Source organism: Myotis brandtii, unplaced genomic scaffold, assembly GCF_000412655.1.
Source record: "Myotis brandtii unplaced genomic scaffold, ASM41265v1 scaffold61, whole genome shotgun sequence".
Classification (NCBI taxonomy): Eukaryota; Metazoa; Chordata; class Mammalia; order Chiroptera; family Vespertilionidae; genus Myotis; species Myotis brandtii.
The window spans coordinates 3180867-3199561 of record NW_005370318.1 but is presented as its reverse complement, the minus strand read 5'-3'; the positions used below and the strand labels follow the sequence as shown (position 1 = coordinate 3199561).

Here is an 18695-nt window from a genome sequence, read left to right as displayed (position 1 = left end):
TCTCTCCTGCTGCTGCTCCTGCCGCTCCCGGGGCTGCTCGCGGGCTCCTGGGACCCGGCCGGCTACCTGCTCTACTGCCCATGCATGGGTAAGGCCGCCCGAGCCCTCTGCTCATGGGGGAAACTGAGGCCCGAGAGGCGAAGCCACGCCTCTAAGCCTCTCCCCGGACAGGTCCGGGAGAGCGCCCAGCCGGGGGCACGGAGGGGCCTCTGGGTCCCACCCCCTATTTGGCAGCAGATGAGAACACTGAGGCCAGGAGAGGTTGCATGTCTTGCGCAAGGTCTAAGCTCGCCTGGAGTCCAGTGAACGGAGTTCGTGGGCCAGGACCTGATGCCACTGGCTTCATCCACAAGGACTCTGGGCGATTCTCTCATTCATTCGACAAATATTTACCGGGCGCTTTCTCTGTGCCCAGCCCTGTGCTCTGCTCTAGGGATATGGCAGTGATAAGACAGACAACCCCATGGCCTTGTAGAGCTTCCATTTTAGTTGGGAAAGACAGTCAATAAAAGATAAACATTTAAAAAAATTAAGTAATTACATATTACTTAGGGAAAATAATGTAGAGAAAGGTAAGGAAGAATCTCATGGCCAGCTGAGGGATGCAGTTTAAATGGGGTGGTGGGCCATCACGGTAAAAGTCATCCTTCCTAATCCTCCAGACCCCTCACCATGGTCATTTGGACCTCTGCCCATCTTCATCACACCCTTCTCCTTTCCCAGGTCCTCCACCTGCACACTCACCCCTCTCTATTCCTCACACACAGGCAGGTCTTGCAGCCTGTGCTGTTCCCTACACCTGGAACACCCTCCTCTTCACTTCTGCCAGACCAACCCCTTCCCATCCTCAGATCACAGTTTAAATGACACCAGAAAGGACTTCACTGACCTCAGCCGAAATAATCTCCTCCTTACTGTTCATCACCAAGTTTTTTCCCATTCCTTCTTGAAATTATAAAAGTTTATCACTGTATATTTATTTACACGTCTCATGTCTCCCTACTGGACTGTGAGTACCTTAAGGGCAGAGACCTTGCCCTTCCTACTCACTCCTGTATTCTAGCACCTAGCAGAGAGCCTGGCACATTGTAGCTTCTCAGTATTTGTGGAATGAATGAATGGATGCCATGCTAGGGATAACAAAAAAAAATCAGAGAGGGTCCTTGCCCCAAGGCATTCACAGGCTGAGGAAACAGCCACTATAAAGGTCAGAAAGTGGGAAAGGACCTTCTAGGACAGTGGTTCTCAACCTTCCTAATGCCGCGACCCTTAAATACAGTTCCTCATGTTGTGGTGACCCCCAACCATAAAATTATTTTCGTTGCTACTTCATAACTGTCATTTTGCTACTGTTATGAATTGTAATGTAAATATCTGATATGCAGGATGTATTTTCATTGTTACAAATTGAACACAATTAAAGCATAGTGATTAATCACAAAAACAATATGTAATTATATATGTGTTTTCCGATGGTCTTCGGAAACCCCTGTGAAAGGGTCGTTTGACCCCCAAAGGGGTCTCGACCCACAGGTTGAGAACCACTGTTCTAGGATAAGTGAAGAATTGGTAACTCAAATCCAAGATGGGAAGCAGAGGAGGGGGCTGAGTAATGACAGCGGGTAGGTGAAAGGATCCCAGTGAATGAAGCACTGGAGTTGCCCCTTCTTTCGTTGGTGAGTAGAGATAGAGGTGGAAAGGCAATCTTGGAGGGAACAGCAAAAAACAGAGGCTTGGGTTGAGGATGTGTAGAGTAGAGTGTAGAGCATGTTTGGGAAACAGAAGGGAACTTGGAATGGCTGAGGCAGAAGGGACAGGGCCTGAAGGGCCTTGACTGTTAGGAATCTAGACTTGATCCCACACTCCCAGCTCCCCTGGCCTTCCCCAACCCTGGCTCTGCATCCTTTGTGCGCCCTGCATTCCCCATGCCCTCTGCCCCAGGCCTCACCTCTCGCGATATACCATCCAGGGCGCTTCGGGAACCAGGCTGATCACTTCTTGGGCTCCCTGGCATTTGCAAAGCTATTGAACCGCACCCTGGCTGTACCCCCTTGGATTGAGTACCAACATCACAAGCCTCCATTTACCAATGTGAGTACCTCCCTCTGACCTTGGCCCTTGTCCCCCCTTTCCCAATCCCGTTCACCTCTGCTCAATCCCCAAGTCCTCTGGGCTTTACCTCCCACCCCTCTGTGCTTGCCCTACCGCCACCCAGAACTGTCTTCCCTGGAATAAAATAACTAATGTTTATCCTGCACCTGCTGTTTGCCAGGTACTGTTCTGAGCACTGCATGAAGATTAGCTCTTTTCTCCTTCATCACATCCCTATGAGGAAACTGACTTACATTAGGTGAATTGCCCGAGGTGACACAAGTGAATAGTAGAGCTGGAATTCTCAGGTATTTGATTCTAGAGCAGCCGTGGGCAAACTACGGCCCGCGGGCCGGATCCAGCCCGTTTGAAATGAATAAAACTAAAAAAAAAAAAAACCATATCCTTTTATGTAATGATGTTTACTTTGAATTTATATTAGTTCACACAAACACCCCATCCATGCTTTTGTTCCGGCCCTCCGGTCCAGTTTAAGAACCCATTGTGGCCCTCGAGTCAAAAAGTTTGCCCACCCCTGTTCTAGAGCCTGTGACCTGAACCTAAAGCCCCATTCATTTCCAGACCTTGTTGATCCCACCCTTTGTGCATCCCATTAGTCAAAGATGATGGATGCTGTTATCAGTTTTGAAAGATAAACTGAAGCACAGGTTAGTTAAATAACGTGTCCAAGGCCACAAACCCAGATTCCCAACACCACCTTTCATCCCATCAGGGGATCCCTGAGCTTAGTGATACTCAGCATCCTCTAATTCCTTGCTTATTCTTTGTGTCTTCCACTTGTCCTGTGTCTGTCTTTGTTCACACTGTATCCCCAAGGGTCTGGCAGTAGTAACTGAATTAATATTTAATGAATTGACTTACAAGTTTTCAATAAACTTTAAAAATTATATTTAGTATGTATAAAACATTGTATTTCATTTTTATAGTCTTTTCTTTGCATAGGATTTTTTTCTTTGCATGCCTGTAGTTAGAGAGGTTTTTTAACAAAGGTTAAAAGCCAGAGTACCTGAGATCATAACCTGGCGTGGCCACTTACTGACTGTGTAGACTGGGCAGGGTACTTGATCTCTTTGTGTCATGGCTTCCTCATCTTTAAAATAGGCTGGTAATAATGGTTGCTACCTCTTATTCGAGTTAGTGATTGTGCATGCCCTGAACGTTGTATGTTTCTCTCTTAGAATCAACTGAACGCAACAATATAAAGTGCTTAGAACACAAGAAGTCCTCAGTAACCAGGAGTCATTGACATTCTGACTTTTTTGTACCCACTGGTATAATTTAGACATTGCCCATTCATCCCCCTCTTTTTCTCACCTTGCCTTCTCAGCCGAGTCTTTCGGAGTCTTCACTTCTTGCTTTCTACAGGTTACTTACCCCGTCCCCGTTTGGCTCCCCTTACCTACTGGGACCGTTCTCACAGAGGTCCCGGGACCCCAGAATTGCCAAATCCCGTCTTCATCTCAACTGACCTCCTGGTGGCACCTGGCCTTGTGAGCCTCTCTCCTTCCTGAACTTCCTTACTCCCCTGGCGTGCAAGACACAGCCTGTTCCTGCTTCAATCCTGACCTCTCAGCATTTTTCTCTTTGCACTATATCGGGGGCTGCTCTATCTCTGCCCATTGTTTAAATGTTGGTGAGTCTTCTCTTTCTGTTTTCTTATTAACTGTGTGACCTCAGATGAGTTCACCTGGGTTTCTTCTTAAGTGACCTGGAGATGGTTGTATTCCTCCTCTTAGAATCAGATTGGCAAGTCCATGAAATGTAATGAGTAGAGCACCTGCTGCTAAGTCAGCAGTCAATAAATATTAGTTGCTATTATTACTATTATTTGCTTTGCTATAAATTTCTGTTGACTCTTGGCTTTCACTATTCTCCACGTACCTCCCAAGTTTATCTGTGGCCCAGACTCTCCTCTGACCATCGGCCTCTGTTTCTGACTCCTAGGCCTTTGAGTCTACTTGAATGTTCCACCAATAGCTCAAATTTTCAAAGCCAGAACTTGGCATCTTTCCCCTTAAACTTGTGTTACCTCCTATATTCCAATCCTTAATGTATGTCACCTTCATTCATCTGGATACCAAGCCAGGAATCTACAAGTTATCCTAAATGCCTCCCTTGGCTCTCTACTTCACTTTCTTTTACATCTTCTAGAATTTCCATGCCTCTACATCTTCACTTGGACTTATGTGTGATGCTCAGAAATATATGTTGAATGAATACTTGAACAAACAAAAGGACCATTGTAGTAGCTTCTTGACTCCCCCCTCTAATCTTACCATAGATACGTTCTCTCCTCCACCATCAGAGTGATCTTTCAAAAAGGCAAATCTCATTATTTCTGCTTAAAATCCTCCAGCAAGACCTTGTTGCTAATAGTTAGGGTTCCCAAAATCTGTTCTTTGGAATGCCAATGACTCATACAAGAAGTGTGCAGTGGTTAAATCACTTTGGGAAATTTTATTATCAATTTCCCATCTCCCCAAAATTGGGGATTCAGAATGCACACTAGCATATTAAAGGCCCTGAGAAGTCCTATAGGAAGGAAACCAGCTTAACACAGTATTTCCCAAGCATTTTTAACTCTGGTGTCTTCTTATTGCAGAATCTTTTATCCACCTAAACTAGTGGAACATGCTTGGGAACCCTGACCTATAGGATAAAGTCTAAATTTTATTCCTGGTGTTTTAAGAAATTCTTTCTAATCTAGAAAGAAACAGAGATTAATATCACCATCTGTGTATCCACCACTAGAAGTGATCATTAACAGTTTCTCATCTTTGCTACAGATACAGTTGTTAAAAGATACCATCTCTCTTGGCTCCTGAGGCTAATCCCAATCCCTCCCTTCACCCCTAAGGCAACCACTATCTTGGATTTAGTGTCTTTGGTGTGACTCTTCCAAGTTCTTTCTTATATTTGAGAGTCCTTGTAACCATCTCCTAGGGGTGCAAAGTGCAAGAATTTCTTTAGGGCAAATACCTTGAGGTGGTGGAAGGAGCAATTTAAACTCTATTAGATGCTTCAAGATTACATTCCAAAGTGGTTGTTCCAAAATGTACACTTCTACTCCAGCCAAGTGCGGAAAATGCCCCTTCCCTCACATCTCTTCCAATAATTAGAGTTAAGCTTTTACATTTTTCCTAATCTCATGGGTGAGAAGTAATGCCTTACTTATCATTGTAATTTGCTTTTTCCTAATTACTAATTGCGCATCTTTTGAGTGTATTGACTATTTGGGTTTTCTTTGCTGTGAGTGTTCACTCCTATTCTCTGCCCATGTTTTCTCTCGCATCATTTCTCTTTTTTCTTAGAGATCAGTAGGCATTTTCTAACCCAAGGGAAATTACTCTTTGTTCTTTACAGATATCTTTATCCTGCCCTTCTCTTTCCCCCTTTTTCTATAGATCCATGTGTCCTTCGAGAAGTACTTCAAGCTGGCGCCCCTCAAGGCTTACCATCGGGTCATCAGCCTGGAGGAGTTCATGGAGAAGCTGGCCCCCACCCACTGGCCCCCTGAGAAGCGGGTAGCATACTGCTTTGAAGTGGCGGCCCAGAGAAGCCCTGATAAGAAGACATGCCCGATGAAGGTGAGTCCTGGGGACCTGGGATCCCTTTCTGCCTGATCGATGTTCTCTTGGCCCATGAGACGCTGCGTGATGGCTCTATGTTGGGGAAGGCACCAGAAGGGCATAAGATAGAAAGATGGAAATTTAAGTCATTTATGGCATATGTCAGTAGTGTCACTTTGGGCAGCGGACTTTGCTTCCTCTGAGCTCTGAGCCTTTATTTCTACCTGTAAAACAAAGATGACAGTCCTTCCTCTGTCTCACTCATACAGTATCATGAGAGCCAGGGTGTAAGAGTGCTTGTAAACTGTAAAGTGCCACATCAGTAGTAACAACTAATGCTCACATAGCACTTACTATATGCTGTGCCATGCTAAGAGCTTTACACATATTAACCCACTTAATCTTCAAAGTGCTCCATGAGGAAAGTACTATTAACATCCCCATTTTATAGAGACGACACTGAGTGCTACAGAGAGAGTCAATATTTTGACCAAGGTCACATAGTAAACAAGTGGTGGAGCCACGATTCAACCCTAGGTAATTTGACTCCATTTCCCACTCTCCTAAGTTGTGTACTTTCCTGTCTTCAGCAGGTCAATGAGACGCTGTTATATGTTATCAGTACAAATTGTAAACTTCTGGCACCTTGGGAATAAAACAATCCTCAATATGCCTTTCAGTGCTTAACCTAAAGTCTGGGGAGGGTGGTTAGCGGAGCCTTGAAATGTGAGAAAGGAGATGGATTATAGTCCTAACACTGCCCTCACTTGCTGTATGAGTTTGGGCAAGTGTCTTATCCTGTCTGGGCCCCAGTTTCCATATTGAAAGTAGCAGCATTGGATTAGCTGATCTTAAAAGTCTCTTGAAGCTCTAATTCATGGTCCCATATCCACGGTCCACTTCCTCCCCAGACCCACATCAATGCTGCAGGGTCAGCGGATGTGGCATGTGAGCGGGAAAGACTCCTTCAGACACTGGTGAACCTCTCCTGCTGGAAACCAGGCTGAAGGTGGAACTGCCCTCCGCGGGCCCCAGGCCAGGAATTACAAACTGACATTCCTATGGGCCATCCTGTGAGGGTGTTGCAGATGGAGTAAAATCGCCCAGAGTTCCCCAGCCACAATTCCTTGGCCCCATCCCCAGTTGGCTTTCCTTCCCCCTCAGTAAGCCTTTGACCACTCTCTTTCTGCAGGAAGGAAACCCCTTTGGCCCATTTTGGGATCATTTTCATGTGAGTTTCAACAAGTCGGAGCTTTTCTCGGGCATTTCCTACAGTGCCTCCTACAAAGACCAGTGGATCCAGAGGTACTTGGAGGGGGCGGCATTGCTGGGTTTGGGGAGAGGTATGGAGCCCCTGGGCATTCAGCACCTTCCTGGCCCTCTCCCCCTCTACCACACCCTGATATATGGGACCAAAGGTGCAGCTGTTCTGTCTGCTGAACTTGGGATCCTGTGTGATCTGTTCCCATCTCAATGCCTGACACCGTGGAACGTTGACCTGCCACGAGGTTGGGCAAGAGTTTATCAGCCGATAAAGAATGTCATAAAAAGAATATTGTGCAGTCACATGAGTCTTGATTTCCTCCTGTAGGCGTGAGAATCACTCCCCTGTTACCTTCTTCTTAACAAGGTGAAAATTGGAAGCAGCTTCTAGAGAAGAACAACTTTAGGTGCAGACTGAGGAGTGATGTCATCCTGATAATAATTGGATGTGCTTTATTAGTTGCCCTCCAGTAGGTCCTATTTTTAAAAAATAGGTTAGCAGGGCATAGGCACAGGCCGTGAGGTATTTATAGAGCGTCTGTCATGTATGAGACATAGTACTCAAGGGCCAGAGGTGACATATAAAAAGGAGGAAGACCCAGCCTCAGCCTTCAGCTAGCTACTGTCTAGTTATAATGATAACTAACATAGTGTACTTGCCCTTGATGCTATGGTGTGGCAAGAAAGCGTGGGCTTAGAAGTCAGACTTGGGTGAGGAGCTATAAGAAGCTTATGGATTCATGCGTGGTCACAGCACTTGGCACTTAGTGAGCTAAGGGTAGACTGACGTAGAGAAACAAGCATAGGCTCAGGATAAGACGGGCCTGAGTTCCGACCCAGCCCTGCCTCTTTCTCAAGTGATTGAGCAAATCACTGTAGCTGTCTCGCCTGTATTTCCTCCTTGGTTTAATGGAAGGAGCACGATGGTATTTGCCTCCTAGTGTATAGAGTGTATGGCACCTTGTAGACGAGTCAAAAAGTTTGCCCACCCCTGGTATAGAGTGTATGGCACCTTGTAGTGGGCCAACCAGTGTTAGCTATTACAATTATTATTCACAAGTTTTATCTTATTTAAGCCTTTGAGAAATTTCATGAAGTGGTATTATGGTCAGTTTTCATTTGACAGGTGAGAAAACAGCCCAGGGAGGTTAAATAACTTGCCCAAGGTAATGCAGCTGTTGAGTGGACATACAGTCTGTATGTAAGCCTTTAATAGGTAATAAGAACTAATATTTATTTGGTGCCCACTATATGCCAGATACTGTTCTAAGTCTTCGAAGGTAATAATTCACTTAATCCTTCCACAAGCCTCTTGGGACAGGTGTTATTGTCATGTGTGCTTTGCAGGTAAGGAAATTGTAGAAGAGAGGAGTCAAGTCACTTGCCCACGATCACTCAGCCTGAAGTGACAGTCTGGGATTTGAACGCAGGCAGCCTGACTCCAGAGCACCCCCATACTTAATCACCGTGGGGAAAACAGCTATGCCTTTAACAGCTGCCGATTCCTATTTGGAACTTACCTTCAGAGCTAGTTCCTGAGCTGCTCAGTTATGGCAAATTCTAATCCCCCTCATTGTTAATCCCAGGTAGTGCAGTCCCATTTAATCACCTACTTGGTTCTCCCCATTCAGCTCTGAAGAACTTGGAGCTATTACCAGAAGGCAGACCTGCCCTGAATGCATAGAGATTTGCCCCTTATCACAAAATGCCAGGAAGAAAGAAAATATGACACCAGCTCTAAAAGCAGCTCCAGCAGCAGATTCCAGAAAGCCAGAAAAAGCACACAGTCCTGGTTGGAAAAGAAGGGACAGTGCTGCATGGATGCATCAGTCGAGGAATGTTGCTGAAACACCTTTTTATTGCCCCACAGTCTTGTTGTAGTTCACTGAGTTGTAGGAATTGTGTGAGGGCTTGAGGAAGCCAGATTTTTAGGAAAAGAAGTCTAAGAGAGAAGATGAGGTCCCTGGAGGCAATTTGAGAGAGTTAGGGCCACCTGGGCAGCTGCCTTTCTTTATGCCTTCCTCCCACACATTTAAGAAGCACCTCCTGAGTGTCAAGCACTGGTATGGATGCTGGGCATTCAGGCAAGAATAAGGCAGTTAAGGCCCTTGCCCTGATGGAGGTGAGTCTAATGGGGGAGACAGTGAATACTTTTACATAAGATCGTTCCAAAAGACGTGGTGCTATGAAGGACAAACGGGATGTGTGATTGGCAGGGCTGAGACCTTGTCTTCATCAGCTCGGGTTGCTCTAACAAAATACCACAAACTGGGGGGCTTAACCAGCAGACATTTATTTCTCATAGTTCTGGAGGCTGGGAAGTCTGAGATCAGGGTGCCAATATGGTTGAGTTCTGGTGAGGACTTCGTGGCTTGCAGGCACTGCCTTCTTGCTGTCTCCAAACATGTTGGAGAGAGAGCAAGCTCTCTGTCTCTTATAAGAGCACAGATTCCATCATGAGGACTCCACCCTCATGAGCTCATCCAAAACCTAACCATCTCCCAAAGGCTGGGGCAGTCAGCTGGCGTTGATACACTTGACCTCTCCATGTGGCTTGGACTCTGAGAGCATGGCATGGTGGCCGGGTTCTGCGAGGGTGCAACCCAGGAGTGAGTGTTCCAAGGGTCAATTCCACCAAAAGGTGGAAGCTGCCTGGCCAGAATGGCTGTTAGTTAAGTGTCATCCCAAGCACCAAAAGGTTGCCAGTTCGATTCCCGATCAAGGGCACATACCTGAATTGCCGGTTTGATTCCCCAGTCAGAGAGCCTACAGAAGGCAGCCAAATGATGTTTCTCACATTGATGTAGTTCCACCACCCCCCTCCTCCATCCTTCCTTTCCTCCCTTCCTGTCTCTAAAAATATCAATTTAAAAATTTTTAAATAAAATAAAATAGTGGACACTTGTTCGCTGTAGAAAATTGTCCTTTGGGGGTAAGGATATGGGTTCCCTGGCTCACTGTGTGACTCAGCAGATTGTTTCCCTTCTCTGGCTGCAGTCCTCCATCTGTAAAATGAAGGGGTGAGCAAGGTCAGTGGTTTTTCAAACTATTCCTTGGAGTTCTTCAGAAGTGCCCTAGTGCCATGGGAGCGGCAATGGGGACCTAGTTGGAGGGGCTCAGTTCTTCCCCTGACCTCCTTCAACCAGTAACCCTCTTGTATATCACCCAAAAGTTTGGATGGCCACAGGTCTAAGTCTTTCAGGCTACATGTAACAAAATCCAAAATAACAGCAAGTTTAAAAGATAGTTCATTTTCTCGTTTTTTTAATTTACTGATTTGAGAGAGAGAAAACATCCATTTGTTGTTCCACTTATTTATGCATTCATTGTTTGACTCTTTTATATGCCCTGGCCCAGGATTGAACCCACAACCTTTGCATATCAGGACGACGCTCTAACCAACTGAACTTTCCAGCCAGGGCAAAGTTTATTACTTTCTTCGGTAAAAGTACTGGGATAGTCTTGGCAAGTGTGGCTCAGTTGGTTGCGTGTCATCCCATGGCACCAGGAGGTTGCCAGTTTGATTCCTGGCCGGGACCCGTGCCAGGGTTGTAGGCCCAATCCCCCAGTGGGAAGCATGTGGGAGGCAGCTGATCAATGTTTCTCTTTCATCAGTGTTTCTCTCCCTCTTTCTCTAAAATCAAAAGAAACATTTTTTTTTCTTGAGTCCTGGGGTATGCAGCCCTGGCTGGATGGCAGCTCCATTGTGTCATCAGGAATTAGGCTCCATTTCTCTACTCGGCCATCCCAGCACTGGCTTTTATCCTTAGTGTCACCTCTTGGGCTAAGATGACTAACAAAGCTTCAGCCATCACATCCTTGCACTAGTTAGCTGGAAGGACAAAAGGAGCAGAAGAAGGCCCCATCTTCACCTTGAGTACAACTTGCTTGCAACTCACTGGCCAGTAGTTAGGCACATGGCCATACCTAGCTACAGGAAGTACTATGAAGCGTCTTTGTTTTGGGCTGCCATGTGTCCAGGCACAGCTGGGTCCAAACTTTTGGGTAATATACAAGAGGGTTACTGGTTGAAGTTGGGTTCTGGAAGAAGTGGATAAGAGGTATTTCTTCCCCACTATGTGGTTTCTGAGCTCTGCTGGTTCTGAATCTGAATACCCTGGTGTAGATTTAATTCCACAGACATTTTTCACATTTGCTGTTTGTTGTTGGAAGGCTGTGTTCCATCATGCTGGACCATTCTTGTGGCATGACGATAACAGGTATTTGAGCAGGTAGCTCATCATTCTCTCCAGCCACAGCCTCCCTGAGAGAAGATAAACAGGTGACATATAATTGTCAGGGCTGAGACCTGAAAAATGGGAAGGAGCCAGCCATGCTAATAGCTGGAAGAAAAGGGCATTCTTCATAGCAGGGACATTGAGAGCAAGGCTCTGCCTTGTTCGTATCCCTGCATCCTCTGCACTCAGCATGGTGAACATCCACTGGTGCACACACACAGATGCACACGGGGCACATGAGTGGATGCTGTGCATAGAGAAACCCCAGCTTTTTGGGGCTTTCAGTAGAGTAGGCATGGTAGTGAAGAACCCCAGAGGTTCACTGCACCCAGCCAGCAGGAAAGCAAACCTCCTTTAGCCAGACAGTGGCCAGGCTAAGGGCCTGACTTGGGTGAACGGTCAGTGGGCAGATGGAGCTGGTGAAGCTCTTTCCAAGCAACACTCTCCTCCCTCACTGGGAGCAAATGAGCACATCAGTCTTGGTCTCTTGCTGCCTGTCAGGTCAGAGGTGACATCCCACTGGGACAGCTGGGAGCTGTTGAGGGGATGGAATTCACCAAGGGTCAGCAGCAGGGTCTTTCCAAGAGGGCAGGGAGGGTGCAGATCCTGATTTTATCCTCATGTTTCAGCTCTCTGGGAGATCACAAACTTTTGCTTTCCTTTTGAAATCCTTTGAGGTGGCATCTGAAAGGAGATTAGCTGAGAGCCTGGCCCAGAGTAGGTGCTCAGTTCTTATTCACTTCCAACAACGTGATCTGGTCTTTCTGGTGAGATCCCTGAATCCTTCTCATTCATTCATTCATTCTGAAAATAGTTATTGTACCCACTGTGTGTTGAGGCCTGTGCTAGGGGCTGGGAATCAAAAGAATATGCCATAGCCCTAGCCAGTTTTCTCAATGGTTAGAGCATCAGGCCTTGGACTGAAGGGTCTCAGGTTTGATCCCTGGCCCAGGTTGGGGCATGTGTGGGAGGCAACCAATCAATGTGTCTCTCTCACATTGATGTTTCTCTCTGCCTTTCCCCCTCCCTTTCACTCTCTAAAAGTCAATGGAAAAAATATCCTCGGGTTAGGATTAACAACAACAACAAAAAGAATATGCCAAAAACTCAGCTTTTTTTTATTTTCATATTTTTAAATGATTTTTAGAGAGAGAGGAAGGGAAAGGAAGAAGGAAGAAAGATAGAAACATCGCTGAGGGAGAAACATCGATCGACTGCCTCCTGCATGTTCCCTACTGGGGATCGAGCCCACAATCCAGGCATATGCCCTGATTAGGAATGGAACCAGCGACCTCTTGGATCCAGCTCAACCACTAAGCCACGCTGGCTGGGCCAGACTCAGCTTTTGAGGAGCTTGTTGACCAGGGTGGGAGTGAGTTGTAGTAGTTAAGAGTATAGTTTCTGGAGCAGACTGCCTGCATTTAAATTCCAGCTGTGTGACCATGGGCGTGCTATTTAACCTTTCTGTGCCTCAATTTTCTCGTCTGTAAAATAAGAAGAACAATACTACTTACCTCACAGGGCTCATATGAGAATCAAATGAGTTAACATACACAAAGCAGTTGGAATATTGTCAGATAATAAGGCTTAATAAAGGATTCACATGTATGTATGGTCTCCCATTACAGTGGTTTGACTTAGGATTTTCTTACTTTATGATGGTGTGAAAGTGATATGCATAATAAATTACATGAGATATTCAATACTTATTTGACAAGACGAGTGTTATATAGCAGCCAGGCTGTCGATGAACACTTGTGTGTTACTTCCTTAGCATTGGCCCTGGACAAGAGTGTGTGGGAATCATGGTGAATAAGACTGCTGTGCCCCTGCCCTCATGGGCTGATGGTAGAGCAGGTAACATGGTTGTTGAGCACATCAGTGTGCAGAAGGCATCAAAGGAGAAGAGGGAACAGGGAGCCCTCCTGAGGAGCTGAAGCTTGTGAGTGGCAACAAGTCTTGGAAGTTTGGCATTTGAGGTGTTTGGGTTGGACATGAAGGAAGTGGCATGTTCATTGCAGCGCTGTTGTATGAGTGACAGATGGGAGCAACCTCCCTGTCCAGCAGGAGGGGACTGGATGGTACCTCGCAGTTTATTTGTGCAAAATAGAAAACGTCAAGAGAAGCTCACAGGATCACATGATCTACATGATCAATATGGCCAAATCTCTAAAACATAATGTTGAAGTTTGAAAAAGTTGAAATAGGTTACCTGCAATATGGTGATATGATGATGATGATGATAGTCAGAATTTTCTTGCAACTTTCTATATGCCAGGCACTGTTCTAAATGCTTGTATTAATCCATTTAATCTTCTGAACAGCCCTGTGAGGTAGCACCATTATCAGCTCTATTATCAGCTCTAACTTGGTTAAGTCACCTGCTCAAGTTAACAAGTGGCATAGTCAGCATTCTAGAACAAGGCCGTCAGGTTCAACAGCTCATGCTTTTACCATTCCCTTCATAAAAAGCACACAATATAATACCTTTTTATATCATTATACCTTTTTATATCATTAGTAAAAGTGTAATCATACACAAAACCACATTATCTTCTTGGAAGAATAAGAAGGGAAAGATGATAAAATAGAGCTTTTATTTAGGTGTATGTATATTTTTAATCTGAAGTATTAATACCTGCTAATTTGGGTTCTATGTATATGGATTATTTTCTGTATTTTCCTGTATTGTTTGAAATATTTTGTGTGTTTTTTTAGAATATTTTGTAATTTTTAAGTGAAATTTTTATTGAGGTAATTGTAGATTCATATGTAGTTATAAGAAATAATATAGAAGGATCCCATGTACCCTTTGTCCAGTTTCCTCCAAAGGTAACTCTTTCCAGCTCCTGCATGTTCCCTATATTATAGTACAGTATTATAGTACAGTATTATAGGACATTGACACAATCCACCCATCTTACTCAGATTTCTCATTTTGTACTCACTTCTGTGTGTGTGTGTGTGTGTGTGTGTGCACGCCCGCGTGTGTGTATTTAGTTCTATTCAATTTTATCATGCGGGTAGGCTCATGTATCTACCACCACAATCAAGGTATCAAACAGTTCTACATAAGATCATTGTGTGGCCAGTTTATAACAATACCTACCTACCTCCCTAAATATTCATAAACATATGCACACACACCATAGCCCCCGGCAACCACTAATCTAGTTTTATTTCTGTTCTTTTCCCTATTTTGTCATTTTTAAAATGTTATATAAATGGAGTCATACAGTATGTAATCTTTTGGGATTGGCTTTTTTCACACAGCATAATTCCCTTGCGATTCATCCCAGTTGCCTGAAACAATAGTTTGTTCCTTTTTATAGCTATAGTGTTCCATTGGTTGGATGCACCACAGTGTTTTTAAGCGTTCAGTTACTAAACGACATCTGAGTTTCCAGTTTTGGGCTTTTATGAATAAAGCTGCTCTGAACATTCATCTGCTGGTTCCTGTGTGAACATAGGTTTTCATTTCTGGGTTGTATGGTAGTTGCATGTCTAGTTTTATGAGAAACTGCCAAACCATTTTCCAGAGTGCTGTGCCTGTGTCATAATTTTAAGAACAGGGTTTTGGCTAGTGAGGGAAGGTGTGACAGGTGGAAGGAGGAAGTCTGCAGACATCTGGCATTTGAAAGTTTATGGGACAGCAGAGTTCATTTGCTGGGATACGTCTGGGCTTAGTTACGAGGGGAACACAGGTTTGCTCCTCATCCATTCAGTCAGCAAATCTTAGTAGAGCTCTTATGTGTTCCAGATACTGCTCTGAGCACATGGAGGCATTACCTTCAGAAGCGTGAGTCCAGAAAAGATCGGTTGAAGTAATTACAAGGTGCATCGTGTACAGGGGGAGAAGAGCCTTTGAGGGAGGTCTGATGATGGACATCTGTAGAACTCTGATGCTTTCCATGAGGGCAAGGACCATGCCTGTCTTGTTCTCCCCTGGGCTCCAGCACATAGTAGGCAATCAGTAAATATGTGTGAAGTGTTGAGTGAATGAGCTTATTCAGAGTACATATTCCCTGTGAGTGTGGCCTGTGCATTGCCCTCTGGAAGCAGCTGCACAGCCCAATCCCGCCATGTGGGTAAAAGGGCAAGGCTCCGTCCAGACACCACACCCTGGAGTGAATTACCACAGCACAGATTGGAAGCCAGCATGATATACAAAAGATTGGAATGCTCTACTGGAAATTTTTAATTGTTAAACAAGCAAAGAAGGTTGTAAATTCCAGGCGGCGGGACAGTATTGCATTTTGTGCCTGTCGCCGCCGCCGCCACAGTTTCTTATCAGCCCGTTGGGGTTTCACAACCTCTCATGCTTCTTGCATGTTAAAGGCGCCTCTGAACAGAGTCTCTAGGACATGGTGTAACACCATCCTTTTTCCCGTGGGGGTGATAGCCAGGCTCTCTGTGCATTCTGTCTGACTTCCCCTCATTGTGTCTTGGGTCTTAGATTTTCTCCAGAGGAACATCCAGTGCTGGCCCTGCCAGGGGCCCCAGCCCAGTTCCCCGTCCGGGAAGAGCATAGGCCACTGCAGAAGTACATGGTATGGTCAGACGAGATGGTGAAGACAGGAGAGGCCCTGATCCACACCCACCTCATCCAGCCCTATGTCGCTATTCACCTACGCATTGGCTCCGACTGGGTAACTTTCCCTTTCTCTCCTGGATGGGTTGGACATGTCCCTGAGCAGGGCCCATGCCTTGGGGATTGAACACTGAACCCATTGCACCAAGTCCCAGCCAAGACTGTAGAGTCCCCACATGAGAGTTCCCACTATATCTCATGATCCTGCCATAGACACGTCAAACAAAGAGCTTGCTTGTCTAGTTGCATGTCTCCAAAGAGCTTGCTTGCCAGCTTTTGTTCTAAGTTGCCATTTTTATCCTGTTTTTGCAGATGGATAAACTGAAGTATCAAGCTAGACTCTGGATCAGGCAGCAAGCCAGAGAGCTCAGACTCATACTCCAGTAGTCCTCTGTCCCAGCTCAGTGTTTAGTCAATCGTCTACTTGTTAAAAACAAGTTCTGGAGATTGGGTGGGGCTCCCAAGAAATGAAGATGTCATCCTCTGAATTTGGAGGCTGCTTAAATGTGCAGAAGCCTCACGAGATTATCCTCTGTGTGAAAATAACAGAAGTAATATAGTCTCCTTAGTTTATGTAAGCAGATAAATATATGTATATGTGTTAGAAATACTCATTATTAAAGACTTGAAAAATGTAGAAATAGGATCAAAATTCATTCAGAGTCAATTGAGAAGGTAATCACACATTTACCCACTAGACTCCCTTCCTGCCCCGCTTCCACAAAAAAAAGCCAAACCCAGAATACGTTATGAGTAGTTTCAGCCAAACCTTCAAAAACAGATAGTTTTCATTTGTGCTTTCTTAGAACATAAAAAGATAGAAGATGCTATTTTTTATAAAGCTAGCATAGCACTAATACCAAACTCAGATAAGGTCAACTCAGAAAAGTATATAGCCCATTCTCACTCATGAACATAGATGCACAGATCCTAAGTAAGAGATCAGCAAGTAAAATCCATACAAGTAAAATTTATCCTAGGAATGCAATTATATATTAACTATATTAACACCCAATGAAGAAAAATCATATAATCGTCTCAACAGAGGCCAAGAAAGCATTTGAGAAAAGTCAACACTCATTTATGATTTAAAAAAACTCTTAACCAAGCAGGAATAGAAGGGACCCACCTTAACTTGATAAAGGCTATCTCTCTGAAACCCACAGCAAACACGTACTTCATGGGAGCTATCAGAACTGTTCCCACTGAAGTCAGAAATCAGATAAGGCTGCCCATTATCACCACCCTGGTTCAGAATTCGACTGGAAGTCCCAGATAATGCAGTAAAACCAGTAAAAAAAACAACCAACTTTATAAAAAGCCAATATCCCACTCCCCAGAAACAACTGTTACTGTTTTGATGCATTTCCCTCTTCCCTCGATGCTTTAAAAAAAAAAAAAGAAAAAACATAGTTGAGCCTGCCTTTTTCTACTTACCACCTTTGGCTTCTGGGGTTCCAGGCCAGTTGCTGTTTCTAACTCTGTTCCCCCGACCCCACCCCGTAGAAGAATGCCTGTGCCATGCTGAAGGATGGGACTGCGGACTCCCACTTCATGGCCTCTCTGCAATATGTGGGCTATAGCCGCAACTCAGCGACCCCTCTCACCATGACTATGTGCCTCCCAGACCTGAAGGAAATCAAGCGGGCCGTGGAGCTCTGGGTGTGGGCTCAAAATGCCAGGTCTGTCTACATCGCCACAGATTCTGAGAGTTATGTGCCAGAGATCCAGCAGCTCCTCAAAGGGAAGGTATGCGTGGGCCCTGTGGGAGTGCAGTAGGAAGGGAATCTGGGAAAGCGCCCGGGTGTTCCCACTGCTCCCCCTACATCCTTTGTGTCCTCCTGCCACCAGACTTTTGCTTGGACATCCAGGCCACCTCCAATTCCTATCCTTTTTTCAAACCCCAGCTCATACACCTCTACAGATTCTCTCCAGTTTTCCCTTCACTCCTGCAAGTAATGTGTCCTGACTGGGAGTTGTCACAGAACTTCATTAAATCTTCTCTGAGATGCTTTCTACACTGAGTCTAGTGTAGAAACATGCGTTATTTCTTCCCAGGAATTGTGGCTCCTTGAAGGCAGGATCCAAGACTGTCCTGTTCCTTGGCGACTAGCCAGGTGCTTTGACCTCCGATAGGGCTGAGACCCCACCTTGCCATCACCAGTGTCTAGGACAGTGCCTAACACATAGTAGACAGTTGGTAAAGGTTTGCTGAATGAGGATGTAAAGAATGGGCCCCAGTAGAGGTCCAGTGTAGCAGAGGAACTGAGAGCATGGACTTGCCTTGGCCGGTGTGGCTCAATTGGTTGGCTGTCGTCTCATGCACCAAAAGGTTGCTGGTTCGATTGCCAGTCAGGGCACATGCCCGGGTAGTGGGCTCAATCCTTGGTTGGGGGCATTCAGGAGGCAGCTGAATGATGTTTCGCTCTCACATTGATGTTTCTGTCTGTCTCTCTGAAAATCTTTAAAAAAAATAAAGAGCATGGACTCTGGAGCCAGAGAACTTGGGTTCTCCTCACCGTGCAGCCTTACACAAGGCACTGCCTTTCTGTGCTTCTGTTTCCTTGTCTATAAATGGGGACTAAGGGTGGTACCTATCTCATCAGCGAAGATCAGATATAAGAAATTAAAGCTGTCTGGTACCAATAAGTGCTCAGTGAAGTTAGCTGTCATTGGTAGAAGTTGGGGGTTGATACGTAAAGAGAAGGGTCTTTTGTGCTTAATGCTTAAAAGGCTGTGAATAGTAGGTATTCAGTATATGAATAAGCAGTAGAATGTATGTGCTTGGTACTGTATGCATGAAGAGCTTGTATCAATAAAATGACTGAATTAATAGTAAGCATTCAATAAGACTACGCTAAATGAACGAAAGCCCTAAATGCTTGAGCAGATTTTAAAAGGCAATGAGTCCCCTCACTTTCT

The 18695-nt window shown here is 45.1% G+C and overlaps 1 protein-coding gene across 1 annotated transcript in view; it reads left to right on the top strand.

Moving 5' to 3' along the window:
- The first annotated feature begins 6 nt into the window (after positions 1 to 6).
- The window catches only part of POFUT1 (protein O-fucosyltransferase 1), a 21875-nt gene continuing 3186 nt past the window's right edge, over positions 7 to 18695 (top strand). Inside the window, exons 1-6 of the mRNA XM_005879868.2 lie at positions 7 to 88; positions 1970 to 2091; positions 5517 to 5699; positions 6874 to 6986; positions 15639 to 15831; positions 17280 to 17522. Of these exons, the coding sequence (XP_005879930.2) occupies positions 85 to 88; positions 1970 to 2091; positions 5517 to 5699; positions 6874 to 6986; positions 15639 to 15831; positions 17280 to 17522 (858 nt within the window). The 5' untranslated portion in view covers positions 7 to 84. The remainder of the gene's footprint in view (positions 89 to 1969; positions 2092 to 5516; positions 5700 to 6873; positions 6987 to 15638; positions 15832 to 17279; positions 17523 to 18695) is intronic.